We start from the raw sequence: 15,425 nt of genomic DNA, 5'->3' as shown, positions 1-15,425 counted from the left end.
CAGCATGTACAAAATTTACTCAAACCAGCAAAAAGTAAAAGTGCTCATTTAGCACTAAAATAGTTCCTGTGACTGATAATGTGACGTTATTGGAGTGATTTGGTTTTCAGGTACTTTACATACAGTCATGCAGTTTGAGTGATTTACTCCATGGCACAAATGGGAAGAGAAGGAAGCACAAACAAAGCTGTGCTGCTGCAATCTGCTCTAAATTTATTTTTCTCTTTGTGCTTTTTTAAAAAAAAGACTGCAGTGTATCCCAGCTGTCAGTGAGCAAGAAGTGAAATAACCTCGACCATGTGCCAGTGTAATACAGACAGAGTAAAGAAGCTAAAGTAAGATGCCCCAAGTTTGTATCTAATTATATAATCCCACATTATATCTCCCTGCTGTAAACATGTTTAGATAAAATGCATAGTGACATTGTTTTTGGGGTTTTTTTTGCAAGTTTAAAGCATGTAAAAAACATTCTTTCTTCATGCACTTTAATAACAATGATTTATCATCACATGTGATGACTTTTTCCTGTAAACATCTAAACAGGTAACTTCTTCCTGTACTAAGATCTTTCAGTTTTCCATCTGTACCCTTCATCTCACTCCTCAGTCTCAGGCTCGGGCTCGGGGCTGTCATAGCCCAGCTCGCTGCTGATGGGGAAGTGAGCCCAGAAGGTGCGAGCCAGGTCCAGCATCCCATTATCGGCCGCCTGGGCTCGCAACTCCTCCAACCATCCGAAAAAGTCAGATGACCACAGGCCCCAGTACGGCACGCTTCGCTTCTCCCTCTCCTCCCTCCTGCCAGCCGCCTCGCTCCCCTCTGAAAGCAGAGACAGACGGCAGTGTGAGCGCACATTTCACACCTTGTCTCTCATCTCAGAATAAGTACGAGTCACAATAGCACGTCCACTGATGTGTAATGCATTATACGAGCTGCAGACACACCTGCAGGAGGCAGGAAGCTCAGCAGCAGAAGAAAGAGCAGCGCTGACACGTACGGAGCATGCATGCTGAGAGACGGAGAGACAAAACACAAACGGTTTGACAGTGAGAAACATCTCATGAATGCCATCTCAAAAGCAGGTACAATTTCCACGGGATTATTGCATATTGTTTAAAAAATATTCACATCACAGCCGACTGCACGTGTCTGTAAAGAAGAGGAATGTTATCATGTGTGGATCCATGTCTGTCTTACCTGACCAGCAGAGAATTCAGCTTTAGTCGTATCCTCTGTCCTTCTTCCTCAGACTGATCTGAGCACGGTGATTGCATCTCGGTTTAAAGGTGAGAAGAAGGCGGACATGTTTGTTTTTCACATTTTGCCTCCCTTCATACCTCTCATGGTCCTTTGCCAAAATCCTCTAATGTCAGATGGGTAAAAGATTCCTGTGTATACGGGAATGTCAAGAAAACATTAGTAATTATAGATTTAGATGAGGATGTTCTAATATCTGATGGAGCAGATTAAAGAATGAATGACTGTAACATAACCAGACTGTCACAACCATAAGCAGTTAAGTGTGACGCTTGTGGCCTTGATTTTCTTTCAAGTCGAAAAGAAGTGAGAAAAGCAGCGAGAGGAGAGAAATGTAAGCACATTAAAAAATGACACACACACACATACCAGGCGGTTTTCACACCTGCTATTCAGACAGACTGTACCAACATTCAGCCAAAGGGCATAAAGTCAGTTGGCAGGTTTTGCACCCTCAAGTCTTCTTCTCCCCTGTGAAAGTCTGCTTCATTCATTCGTGACTGAATCCACGCCGTGGATCAGAGGAGCAGCGCTCTGATAGAGAAGACGCTGCACAAAACTTCAAGTGATCTTTAAAGGATGAGCAAATGTTATCGACTTACTGAAAGCAAATCCGGTGAAAAGACCAAAACAAACAATAGCTCTCGAAACTTTCTGACTTCCCTGCACCTCTCCGTTAGGCCCCCGGCTCCAGCTGAAGACTTAAATCTTTAATTAAAGGTACCTCAGACATGTAGTTTTACTTTTTAAACAGGCTCAGTTAATCCCCAAAGGATGAAAGCCTGAATAAATAATGGTTTTATCTAACCTCTGTTTAACCCCAGAAACACCACTAAATTAAAAAAAAAATAATAATAAAAAGGCCTTTAAAGAGCATCCTGGACAAGAGAGGAGGGACTGACAGCGAGCAGAGCAGTAAATTGTAATTACCACAAGCTTAATTAAATTTCTGTTAGAAACTGAAGGTTTATTATAAGCAACCTTTAATAAAGCTTTTTTCTACAGTCACACTTGGGAAAAACAGTAGTTGGATTATAAAATTATTGTGAACACGTCCAACGAGTTTGCAGCCTCATTGCCTTTAAAATAAATGCTTGGAAGACAAAGACGAGTTTGAAGACTTGAGGTCAGTCGGCATCTTTAAAGCGACTTCGGTGAATCAAGATGAGACAAAATCAACGATAGGAGCTGAATGAAGTCAAGCTGGCAATTGCATGTAATCTGATTGTGATGCTTTGTGGATTAACTGTGATAAAAGAGAGAAACTGTGAACCTGTTGCCATCTATCCATCACTCCAGCTTCCACAAGGGTGGGGTATACCCTCTCACCAATTAACCTAACCTCGCTAACTGCATGTCTTTGGACTGTGGGGGGAAGCCGGAGTTCCTAGAGAAAGCACGCAGACACCAGACCAACATGCAAACTCCACACAGAAACAACACGGCTAGATGGTGGCTTGTAACCCAGGACCTTCCTGCTGTAACGCAACAGTGCCATCCACCGTACTGCAGTGCTGTCTTGTTGCCATCCACTTACACAGAGATTTACATGGACTAATTATATTGAGAGTAACAACAAAATCAAAGATTTTTAAACAGAAATAGTGACATAGTTGCTGCAGGATGACATAGGTGCTCAGCAACTTTTATATGGCAATATAATCACAATCCAACCAGATTCAATTCAATTACTTTAGCATCAAATCACAACAACAGTCACCTCAAGGTGCTTTATATGGTAAAGACCCTACAAAAGTACAGAGGGAAAAAACAGATGAGTCATGTCGCATGTTTTTATCCACTGTTTCTGTTACAGTGGAGGCATGGACAATGATTTTAGCAACTCGTAGAGATTTCTGCAGGTGTTTTGTGCCCTTGGGTTCTTTCTCACCTCTGACAGTCTCAGCTCTTGGTGTGATCTTTGCCCACTACTTTGTTTGTTTTGTTGTGAACACACACGTCTATAAAAATGATTTTGTAACCTTTTCCTTTAGTACACAGGAAAAGGTGTAAGTTGAACATATATGTATAATTTTTCATTCCTGACTTGTAAAAATGGACTAAGCAGGTTTTTCTTAATTTTGAAACTCTGACGGTATCATGCATCCTCTTTTCAAATATTTGTTGCACTTATTATTATTTTTAACAGTGGATGAATCTGTTTTCCTACCTGCAACATCTGTGCTTCCAAAAGTATAAAAGAACAGTTTTTTCTCTCACAGCCGTCTCATTTGTCTTTTTGTATTACCCAGCATTCATTACTCCACACTATCATTCCATAGTATAAGCACTGCAAACTTTTACCGCGCCAACATACCCTTGTGTCACTTTTCATTTTTGTTTCCAGTTTTTAACCAGGTGGTAACAACTGTGGGGCTTATCCGGGATCGAAAACAAAGCAAACATTTTGAGCTCTAGTTTTTGATAAGAGAAATCTTTCTCCTTGTTGGAATCTGGACAGATTAAGTTGGTTCACACTGCCTGCTCTCGTGGCAAAACATCATAGCTTATCTCTTTAAAAAAAACTTTTTGTTATACTGCGAAGTATTTTAGGGTCTCTGTTTACGTGAAAACGTTTTGACATTTTGGGGGTTTAAGTAGGCTGAATTTGATTGGAAGGAATAGTGTTTATAATTGTAGTTATGTGCAGGGCTGATGAGCCAATGAATCATCGTTAAACTGCAAATTCTCAACACATTTTAATGCTAAATCACTGGAATTTTTACTTTCCTCAATAATGAGTCATTAGAAAACGCACCTTTTAGTTTTTCATGTATTTTGAGACTGGGTTTTTATGTTTTTTTGGAGAGCTGGAATATAAATGTCCCCAGCTTTAAAGCACTGTGGGTCAGCTTCTGTTGTTTAAATGTGCTAAAGGTTGTAAAAAAATTCGAATGTGACAGTCAACACAAAAAAGTTATTTTTAATAATACATGCCTGAGGTATATTTTAATTTAACACAATTGTTTGGGCTAAATACTGAACTTAGACGAAAGTATTGATCTGATATTAATACTTAGTTGTTCACCAACTATATTTACATACGAGGCCAGATAATACAGTCAGCTAAGTTAACCTACCTGTATGTCTTTATGATAATAAATGCATTGATTATCTGTAATTTTAAACTAATATATTCTCTACATACTCTACATGACATTATCTTGACCTCCAGTAACACTGTGAGAAGTCTTGGTTGGTTTTGACCAGGATGTGTCCTTCACTGTGAATAATAAACACATACATGAGATTACCTTCATTAACATGCACAATATCTTTAAAAACTGTAAATATCCCATCTTGGATTGATGTTGAAAAACTAGTTAAAGCATTTTCACTGAAAAGCCTTCAGCTGATCCAAACCTCTGCAGTGAGCGCACTGACAGGGACTAGAAAGAGAGAGCATATTTCTCCCACACTGGCTTCTCTTCATTGGCTCCCTGTTAAATCCAGAATTGAATTTAAAATCCTTCTCCTCACATAAAAAATCTTGAATAATCAGACCCTGTCATATCTTAAAGATCTCATAGTGACATATTATCCCAATAGAGTACTTCTTTCTCTGCTAAACAGACACCCTCTACTTTTACGATTTGATAAATCTTCTTTCATTACACTGATATACTCTGACTGCTTTGAGGCTTTCCATAATGAATGGACGGTTTCTTCTTGACTCATCTCTTTTCCCTCTCTCTGTGTTTATGCATCACCACTCTCCACATCTGGTCATGGCGGGCGGCCACACCGTCCTGAGCCTGGTTCTGCTGAAGGTTTCTTCCTGTTAAAAGGGAGTTTTTACTTCCCGCTGTCGCCAAGTGCTTGCTCATGGGTGTCATGTGTTTATGGAGGTTTCTTTCTATATTCTAGTGTATTTACTTCACAGTATAAAACGCCTTGAGGTGACCGACCATCTGCTGTTTTGGTTTCCTCCCCCAGCATGTTGACAGCACTATGTGGGAAAGCAGATCGCTGGATCATTTGTCTACGGATGTTAAATTAAACTTCAACTTCATCTTGAAGAGGTAGACCAGGTGGCCAGTGAAGCCCTGCAGGACTATTTTGAAACAACAGATTTAGTTGTGCAGGCCACACGGGGGTGATATAAATAACATTATTCAGTGCATGACAGTTTTAAGAGGATAACACCATCCCAACCAGGATGGCTGTTTTTCTAATAATGACCTACAGACAAGTATCTGCTGATGGATAAATAAATAAATAAGAGGAGAGGTTTGGTGACAAGAACAAGATGAAAAGGGTACAGTTTGACCTTAAGGTGAGACAGGGGGAGTGCAAGGACTCCCACAGACATGAGCTGGCAAATAAATTAAAGCAAAACAACATCAAGAGAGGTGTGGATGAGCGTGAGGCAGATTATAGACTTTGACATCAAAGATCATGAGGAAGGGGAGGGCAGAGTAGATGGGCTTGGTGTGAACACAGCGCTGTGAAAAGGCATTTGTGTCCTTCCTGATTGCTCAGATTTTTGTGCCTGTGTCAAAGATAACCCGAGTAAATACAAAATGCAGTTTTTAAATGATGATTTCAGTTCTTAAAGGAGAAAAGCTTTCATACCTATCTCGCCTGTGTGAAAAAGTAATTACCACTTGTAAAATCATGAATTGATTGATGTGATTGACCTGATTAACCACATTTTTCACAAAGCTGAGTTCAGTTTCACTGCCACAAGATATCACTTAAAGAAACCCTGACAAAGTGAATCAGTCATACCATACAATCAAAGTGAAACACATCATACCACAATCTAAAGAAACAGCTGTCAGACAAAGTCAGTGACACCTATTAATCTGGAAAGCATTACACAGTCTTTGAGGCTTTGAGAGCCACAGTAAGAGCCATTATCTACAAATGGGGGAAACTGGGAACAGTGGTGAACCTTCCCACGAGGGAATGGTCTACCAAAATGACTCCAAGAGCACATAAATGACTCATCTGGGAGGTCACAAAAGACCCCAAAACAACAGCAGGCCTCACATGTCGCAGTTAAGACCAGATTTCATGATTCAACAATAAGAAAGAGAACGGGCAAAAATGTCATCCATGGGAGAGTTTAAGGAGAAAACCACTGCTGGCCTAAAGGAACACAAAGGCTCGTCTCGCATTTGCCAAAAAAACATCTTGATGATCCCCAGGACTTTTAGGAAAATACTTTGTGGACTGACGATACAGAAGTAGAACTTTTCGGAAGGTTTGAGTCTCATTACATTTGCTGTAAAACTAACATAGCAAATCATAAAAGATCACGCCAGCAATCAAGCATGATGGTGGTTGTGTGATGGCCTGGGGCTGCGTTGCTGGACTTGGGTTCTACATCGGGACGATGATCCAAAACACACCACCAAGTCCACTTCTGAATGGCTCAAAACACAAAATAAAGTTTTTGCAGAGGCCTAGTCAAAGTCTGGATTTACATTGAGATGCTTTGGGATGACGTTATACAGGACGTGCTTCAAAACCCTCCAGCATAGCTGAATTCAAACAATTCTGCAAAGAAGAGTGGGCCAAAATTCCTCAACAGTGACAGGAAAGACTGTCCAGTTATCAAAAATGCTTGCAGCCAAGGGTGGCACAATCAGTTAGGTTTAGGAGGCAATTACTTTTTCACAGCGCCAGGTAAGTTTGGATAATCATTTCCCCTTAATAATAAATGACATCATGATCTAAAAACTGCATTTTGTATCTTCTCAGGGTATCTTTGTCAAATATTAGAGTTGGTTTGATGATCTGAAACATGTGAGACAAATAAGAAAACAATCGATCAGGAAGTGGAGAAATTCATTTGTGCTCTCTGCTGGATAAGCCCTACGTCTTCATTTAAATGTTGTTTAATCACATATTTAGTGTCAACACTGACATCAGTATCCCCGTTTGTGTTGTGGCCCCTTCTCTCAGTGTGCCGCACACTGGTGGCCACAACTCTGCTTTCAAACAACACCTCTGATTGTGTTTGTGTTTGTGCCAGTGGGGTATAAACATGCTGAGGAGGTAAGAAGCACAAACCTCTTCATTAATTTAATGTTTCTGTTTTTCCACTAGAGACGGGGAGTCGACTGAGCTGCTACGAACACTACAGAATAAGAATAATACCAAAATAAGTGACTGTGATAATTTGCAAACTGAAAGCGGATTTGAATTACTCTAAACTAGAGCAGTCAGTCAGTAATTATCCCTGTCCCCGCTGAGCCTTTGGTTGCTTTGAGCTCACTTTCCTTTTCAATCAAGTACACTAATTTTAGATAACCATTCACCTGTGCTCCCCTGTTCACCAGTTTATTCTTTGGCCAGGTAACCCTGCATTTTTATTGAAGCAGAATTTGGAAACAGGCTGAATGAAAATCAATGGAATTGCTTCATTCAGCTTTATACGAGTTTAATTAATTCAGATTAAATTTGCCAAAGACTCCCGGCAGTGTGAGTTGCCAGAACAACCAAACACATAATCCTGCTGCTCAGGTGAACAGTTCTCAGGTGACAATCGAAGGAGCCCAATACTGCCACCATGTGGGGAATTCTGCGTACTGTAGTCCACATTTTCTCCTCTAACATTTTCAGTCACCATTAAAAATAATAATAATAATAAAACGAACTTTTACAGCTCTGTCTCATCTTTCCACGTGGACACCGCTTTGTAAATAACATCTGGCCCAAAAGACGGTGTACTCGATCTCCATTGAAAAGGCGAGACTAGAGAGCCATTTCAGATAAACCCCGGTGCAGTTTAAGGTATGTTGACATGCTGCAGTCATCACTCTCACATAAAGATATGAAATCCCAACTGGCAGCTTGGTCCTGTCAAAGCTGAGGCAGATGGCGGTTTAATTGTGACTGACTCAGACACAGACACCCTGCGAGGGTGACCTCAATCATCAGAACGATTCTGGTTACACCAGCTGACGTCTGTAGGGGTTAGCTATTTGCCAGACAGGATTCAAGTGGCCTGGAGGGACTTTAAATGGCTGAATGGGCTTGTATACAGTAGTAAACCCTGTCAAATTCCCTTAAATAAATGTGTGAAATAAAAAAAAGGAAACGCTCCTTATTTTATTTTATTTTTTTTACACTAAATTTAGAATTAATAATCCTGAAGTGATTTTCATAAAATGTTGTTCGACTTTCATCTAATACAAAACTTTGTATAAATAAAAACAATATCATGCAAACGGCTGTACTTCTGATGACATTACTGAATAAATCGAGTAAACATTTATAGCCCAAGCTGGTAAATAAATGCAACCCTCCGAGTTAGCGACTTCTATTTAAGAGTCAGGTGTTCCAAACAGGAAGATGAGATTTTAGGTACACCTGTTCAACTGTCTGTTAGGGCAAATATCTAATCAGCCAATCACAGCGCAGCAGCTCAATTAGGTCAAGGCGACTTACTGAAACCTCAGAATTGGAGAAGAAAAAAAGAAAGGAGATTTAATTAATTCTAAATGGTTCCTTTGTGTCATACGGGGCTGATCTAAGTATTTCAAACTGCTGATCTACTTTGATTTTCCCACACAAGTATCTTTAGGGTTTACAGAGAATGGTACAAAAAGTGACGTGCAGTTTTCTGGGAGCAAACGCCTTGTTGATTGTGCAAATAATCTGAAGCTGGTTTCTTGAGTGTCAAACACCGTTTACAATGTGAACATGGTCAGCAGATCTGTCCAAAATGTCACCGGTGGGATGTGATGGATCGGGATATTCACATCATGGATGTGAAGCCGACAAATTGATTGATATCTGACATGATGGCAACTGATGCCATCATATCAATATGGACCAAAGTCTGAGGAATGTTTCTCCTTGTTGAATCTATGCTGTAGCATAAATTCAGCTCTGAAGGCAAAAGGGGTTCAGTGTGTCTTGTTCCTGTCAGTCTCGTTTTCCCGAGGAGTGATTTGGGGTGAACTCTTCAAAAATGTTGACAGGAAAGTTCAAAGTTGTTCATCAAACCACAATAAGAAGAAAAAAAAAAATACAGACAGGTGTAGTCAGGTTTATTAAAAGCAGATGTGCTAAAAAGAACACAGAGGAGCATAAAGTACAATCCTGAAAGTGGTTTTAAGACCCAAGGATGATAGAAAAACATCTTTAAAATCTTCATCTTCTCCACATCTTGCTTAAAGCTGCTTTCATATAGTTTAAACACCAAAACAATTCCAGGGCAATACTGAGACAAAAGTTGAACTGAGCCAAGCTATGAAGCACGGTGGGGAAATTATTTGCAAATGCTCTGAAACCTCAGGGCCTTGGTACTTTGATAATTAATCAGACAGCAATGAAATCAGCAGACAAGGAATTTAACAGGAGTCTCGTATCACCGTTAATTTGATCACATCGCATTAGAAAATGAGAAAGTCTCTCTCTCAGAGCAGAACGGCTACACCATGCTGGCATCAACCTTTCAAAGTAATCACTGAGACAGTAACCAATCACACGTAACTTAGTATTCTTCAAAAAATTTTATTGAACAAAAGTATCTCAATTCTCATCACGTTGTCGGTGATACAGTACCATAGTTGGATCTTAATGATTCATATATGCACCTCTTCTTATTTTGAATATATACATACAGTGGAGACAAGAATTAAATAACAATGCTCAATAACATTCAGATATATCATATAAAAGCTGAGGACCCCATGATCAACACTTCCATTGGTAAACAAATGCACATAGCGAACGAAAATAAGAGGAAAATGCGTGGCGGGACTAAAGTTATAACTTTCAGCTAAGATGAAAATGTATTTGGTTTCTTGACAGTGAAAGATGAATTTTTTTTTATATATATGTATATATAAAGAGACAGAAACCTAAGCCCTGCTCCACTCTGTTACTGTTCCTACACCTGTTAGACATGCACAACACATATCAAGGGTACAACGGCAACTCCATATTTACCCGGAAACAATTATCTTTGATTTCACTTCTACCTGAAGTGTCAAACTGTTTAGCTGGCCATGCCAAAGGCAGCCAATCCCGTTTTCAGGGTGGATTACTATTCATTTTACTTTTATAAAGACAAGTTTGTTTAATTTTTCTTTTTTGCTAGATTCAAAGAGGCCAGGCTTTAGACCTGTCATATGTTCAGTAAAACTGGACTACTCCAAGTCGTTTCATGATTCATTTGTTAATAAAAGAAAGATTTTGTGATTTGTAAAGGTAGTATATCATTTCCTAAATACCCTCAAACAGGGTCTCAGGTAATAACTTTACCATTTTTCCTTTTTTAAGACTTTTTTGGTATAATATCCCTTCCAAAGTTCTCATCAGTCAGATGTGAGAAGGTATTTTCTTTCCATGGGCAGGCACTGGAGCAGATCAAGTGTAATTACTCAGGTTTTAGCAGAAAAAGCTTTTTATTATTCTTCAGTCAGTATCGTGAAATACTGGAGAACAGTAACATGTCCAACGTGACACTATATAAAGCATGAGCACAGAGTTATGAACGGACTGGCGTACTATGACGAGTGCAGTGCAGCCCTGGAGCCAGTAGTAATGGGTACAAGGTGGCACATTTGGTTACACAAATAAAACATTCAAACTCTACAGGAAATCAGAAGTCTCCACTATTGCATTAGTGCGCCCACCTAGACTGCGTTTAGGAAGTGCTGTATCCAGATTTTAAGTACTACAAACTAACGATGGGGTCTGTGAAGACGGAAACAAGGAGGGATTTAAGCAAACAAAAAAGAAAGAAATTTAAATGGGGAGAAATTGAGGAATGGTGAAAACTCTGAGACAAAGGGCAAAAGGCAAGAGAGTGATTCTGGTCACTTTGTGAAGTCACTGAATGAAGAAGCGACAGTTTAAACCTCCAGAGAGGAAATTAATTTAACTATTTTAAAAAAAGAGACAAAAAAAGCATCAACTCTGTAACAAGCATTTCTTAAAAAGAAAAAAAGAAAAAGAAAAAAAAAAGTGAAGAAAAATAAAACAATGGCCAGCGATTCGACAGGACAACACCAGAGTAGGTCCCACAGAGGTCTGAGTTCTCTCTGAACTCTTAAATGTCTGTTCTCCTGTGTGGATTAAGAGCAATGGTGTAACTTACAATGTGCGTGCTAGTAAATGGACATTATGTATGACATCAGAAGGAGAGCTCAACACCCAACAAGGCTTCAGGCGTTCTGTTAGCAGCAGATTTGGTCACTGCAGTTTGCACATCCTAGATTGAGAGGCTGTTTAGTTTTTTTCTTTTTTCTTGTATTTAATTCTTTTGGCATGATGTTGTATATGAATGATGCAGATATTTGCTGACACAGTGCTTGCTGTCTTCAGGTTAACGGCTCGGTCAGAGAGCTAGAGAAAGTTTCACCTGCTCACTGCTAGGACAGATAAGACGCGGAGGTGCGAGAGAGGATCTAGACGTGGTACAGACGCCACAGCAAAAGGGTCCAGAGCTAAGGCTTGAGTTAAGACAGTCGGGGAGTGGCATTAGTGTTTGGTGTATGAGAGCGCGCATGTGTGTGTGTATGAGTATCCAGTGTAGGTGTGAGGGTGTGTGAATCACAGCAGCGCTTTGACCAGGTACAGCTTCTCCCCATGTTCGCTGGTGAAGATGGGCGCTTTCTTGTAATGCTCCACAAGTTCATCCATGGAGTTAAACCTGCGCTGGCCAATACAGTACACTCCGTCTGACAGCTGCACTTTAAAGTGCTTATTCTTACCCACCGCCTTCAGAGACACAGAGAAGTCACTGGGCTGAAAAACAAAAAGGCAGACAGTTGTTACGGTTAGAAATGTGAGAGAATGACTGGGGGAAAAAAATGTGGCGTTAAATTCAAAGGCAGATTGTATTACAACCAGCAGGTGGCAGCATACGCCTAAACTTAAAGAGCTTGAACTACATTCATCCAACTGCAACATGTGAAATTCTGGTGTTCCGTGAGAAAAAAAAAGTAAAATGAATAATCCCATATACCATCCAACCCCACGTAGAAAGGTGTCTTAATGCATGTCATTTCTCTTCTTAGATGTTCAGTCTGTGCAGAGTTGTACTCTTAACGCTTCAATTTCCACTGCTGTAAGTGGGACGTTTTCTCTGAGGTCACCAAAAAACAGAGTTTAAGGTGTGACTGCATGTAAACCGTATTTATGACATCAAAAATGTGCTGAAGAAATCTGAAACCCTGCAGTGCACCAAGACAGAACCTAATCTTTGCCAAGATGCACTTAAAACGGAAAAAAAGGAAAAACTTCCCTTCATTACAGCTGACATCAGATGGCTGCAGTGCAATGACAGAGGTGATCTACAGCAACAAATAATTACAGCTCAGTTTAATGGTCACTGTGAAATGTTCTTTTCTTTTAAAAGATTTTTTTTTTTTTTTTTTAAATCTAATAAACTCCAACCTGCTTGGAATCACCTTTATTCCTTATAACAAAAAGATGCATTTCAAAGTTGTTGGGTTTTTTAAAACCATTTTGAGCCAGTAATGAAGCCACAAAGGCTTTTGCTCCAAACCCTTAACCAGATTTATTGCCTCCTTAATCAGCGGCTTTTTAGCTGTGCTTGCATAACTGAAGATATTTCAAGACTATCTTGCTAACATTATTATGTGCTGTAGGTACTGTATTAGGTAAGACAATGTCTCACTGGAGCATAAAAACAATGGTGGTTACAGAGACAGCACTGTGCAGGCTATGCCAGCATACACTCACTGGCTAATTCATGTTCAGGTGGTCGTCAATAAAAATATCTAATCAACCAGTCATATCGCAGCAATTTAATGCATTCAGGCACGTAGACGTGGTCAAGAAGACCTTCTGAAGTTCAAACTGAGAACCAGAATGGGAAAAAAAAAGGTGACTGAATATGTGACTGAAAGTGGCACTGTCAGTGGTACCAGACAGGCTGGTCTGAGTATTTCAGAAACTGATGATCTACTGGGATTTTCCTATACAGCCATCTCTGAGGTTTACAGAGAATGGACCGAATAAGAAAATATCTACCAAGTGGCTGTTCTCTGTGTGAAAATGTCTTGTTGATTTCAGAGGTCAGAGGAGAAGTGTCAGACTGCTTGGAGCTGATAACTTAACTTCTTGTTACAACTTAGGTGTACAGAAGAGCATTTCTGTATCCAGCAGCAGAAGACCATATCTGGTGCCACTTCTGTCAACTAAGAACAGGAAACTGAGGCTGCCACTCACATGGGCTCACCAGAATTGGACAACAAAACACTGTAAACACTGGAATTGTTGCCTGGTCTTATAAGTCCCTATTTGTGCTGCGACAATCAGACGGTAGAGTTTAACTCAGAATCCATTCTGCCTTGTATCAATGATTCAGGCTGGTGGTGTAACTGTGTGGGATACTTTCTTGGCACACTTTGTACTCCTTAGTACCAAATAAGGATCATTTAACACAGCCAAGCTGAGCATTGTTGCTGACAATGTCCATCCCTTGAAGAGCCCAGTGTACTGATCTTCAGATGTGGTTACATGATAATGCACCATGTCTCAAAGCTCAAATCATCACAACATGATAGTGAGCTCACTGTACTCAAATGGCCTCCACATCCAACAGATCTCAATCTGATAAACCAACTTTAGTATGTGGATGAAGAGTTTCACATCATATGCAGCTAGCAAATCTGCAGTAGCTGTGTGACACCATCACTTCAACCAAAATCTCTGAAGAATGGTTCAACACCTTGTTGAATCTGTGCCAAGAAGATATGAGATAGCTCTGAAGGCAAAAGGGCATCCAATGTGGTGTAACTAATGAAATGGCATGTACTGGAGTGCAATTATTATGACCTTCAGCAGCAACACATCACTGAAAAAACTTGAGGATTTCACCAGAAACCTTTTGTAGTTATTAGTGTAAGCTAAAGCAAAGGGTATATTCTGTATAGATTTAACACAGTTCTACAAATTAAGCTACTAAGTAGTTAAAAAGATGGATGAAGAAAAAAACAACACAAAAATAGTGTAATTACTGTAGGAGATTCAGATTAAATATTTCTCCAACCAGCTGCTTCTGCTCTAAGCATGTGAATGTGAATAATCATGTGATTGCTTATCAGCTGCTCCAAAAGGTTGTGTCTAATGTTTATGTTAAATAGGACTGATTACTAAAAATGTCAAGGTTTCATATACATCCTGTCTTTAAGCTTTTAAAATACTTAAATGCAGGTCCTGACATGGAGACACATGCGGACTACATTTCCAAACTCTGAGGATGAATCCTGGTAGAAAAAAAAAAGAGCAGTTTTTCCCAGTATCCAAAATGCTACTCTATCATGACTTCACCCAAGTGACTCACCGATGATTCGCTGTCTCGTATGAGGAAGTCACCCTCTTCGCCTTTCTCGTTGAGTATACACTCAGCCTGGTGTCTGGTGATGTTGCCGTAGTACCAGTCCCTGCCAGCGAACCTCCCTGAGCGTGCCGGTGTCAGGAGGCGGTTCTGTGGGGAGCTCGACGTAGAGGAGGGCGGGCCAGGCCGCTCGTCCAGCACCGTCACATAGTTTTTAGGTACCAGGCCCACCATGCCACGTGAGTTCTTACACCTCCACCACTCTGGGTCGTTCTCGGGCTTCTCCACCACTTCCATGACTTCTCCCTTCTCAAAGTTTAGCTCCTCCTCTGTCACAGAGCTGAAGGGGTAGAGAGTTTGAACCAGGTGAAGAACTCCCCCACGGCCACCTGCGCGCCCGTTTGCCAACAAAGTTCCTTGAGAACCCTCCAGGTATCCCCGCGAGGAATCGCCCTCCCCTCTATCATCCGCCCCTCCGAGCTCCTCTTGGACATAATTGGAGGGAAACCAGCCTACCCGCCCCGCCTGATTGCCCCGCCACCAGCCGTCACTACACTTCTCCATCACGATCACTCTGGAGCCTTTCACCAGGGTCAGCTCATCATCCCGCTCTGCTGTGTAGGCAAACTTAACTATAGCGGGGATATTGAGGTCGTAGATTCTCTCTGCTGCTCCTACCCCAACTCCTCCACCCCCACTGCCATTGGAGGGGTACTCTGTGTCTGAGCTTGGTGTTGGGGAAGCATCTCGAGCACTCGTCTTCCTCTTAGTTTTTCCTAAACCTGTGCACATAAACAGAAACAAGAGTAACGTTACACAGATGGTAGCAAACACTTAATTTTTTCCCCCACATTTCTACCAGATGAGTTATATCATAATTTGGTCTCCACAATACCCC

General features: G+C 40.6%; 2 protein-coding genes across 4 annotated transcripts in view; both read right to left on the bottom strand.

The window, feature by feature from the left end:
* Nucleotides 1–201: 201 nt before the first annotated feature.
* Nucleotides 202–3,415, bottom strand: otos2 (otospiralin 2). The gene is made up of 3 exons (XM_005457821.3): nt 1,195–3,415; nt 942–1,006; nt 202–816 (listed from the first exon to the last, which is right to left on the bottom strand). The coding sequence occupies exons 1-3, from the start codon at nt 1,269–1,271 to the stop codon at nt 596–598; spliced, it is 363 nt and encodes a 120-aa protein (XP_005457878.1). The 5' UTR covers nt 1,272–3,415; the 3' UTR covers nt 202–595.
* A 6,291-nt stretch (nt 3,416–9,706) lies between these two features.
* The window catches only part of nck2a (NCK adaptor protein 2a), a 40,716-nt gene continuing 34,997 nt past the window's right edge, over nt 9,707–15,425 (bottom strand). For all 3 annotated transcript variants that reach the window (XM_005457822.3, XM_019353244.2, XM_003452952.5), the window contains 2 exons: nt 14,534–15,309; nt 9,707–11,967 (listed from right to left, as the gene is read on the bottom strand). In XM_005457822.3, the coding sequence (XP_005457879.1) occupies nt 11,773–11,967; nt 14,534–15,309 (971 nt within the window). In that variant the 3' untranslated portion in view covers nt 9,707–11,772. The remainder of the gene's footprint in view (nt 11,968–14,533; nt 15,310–15,425) is intronic.

This window comes from Oreochromis niloticus, linkage group LG16, assembly GCF_001858045.2.
Source record: "Oreochromis niloticus isolate F11D_XX linkage group LG16, O_niloticus_UMD_NMBU, whole genome shotgun sequence".
In the NCBI taxonomy this organism is placed as follows: domain Eukaryota; kingdom Metazoa; phylum Chordata; class Actinopteri; order Cichliformes; family Cichlidae; genus Oreochromis; species Oreochromis niloticus.
The sequence above is the reverse complement of the archived record's forward strand: the minus strand, read 5'-3'. Positions and strand labels throughout refer to the sequence as shown.

Coding starts and splice junctions, on each gene's coding strand:
- otos2 (XM_005457821.3), bottom strand. CDS start 1,271: ATGCAATCACCGTGCTCAGATCAGTCTGAGGAAGAAGGACAGAGGATA. Junction 1,007..1,194: donor CTGAATTCTCTGCTGGTCAG/GTAAGACAGACA, acceptor TCCGTCTCTCAG/CATGCATGCTCCGTACGTGT. Junction 817..941: donor GAGCTTCCTGCCTCCTGCAG/GTGTGTCTGCAG, acceptor CTCTGCTTTCAG/AGGGGAGCGAGGCGGCTGGC.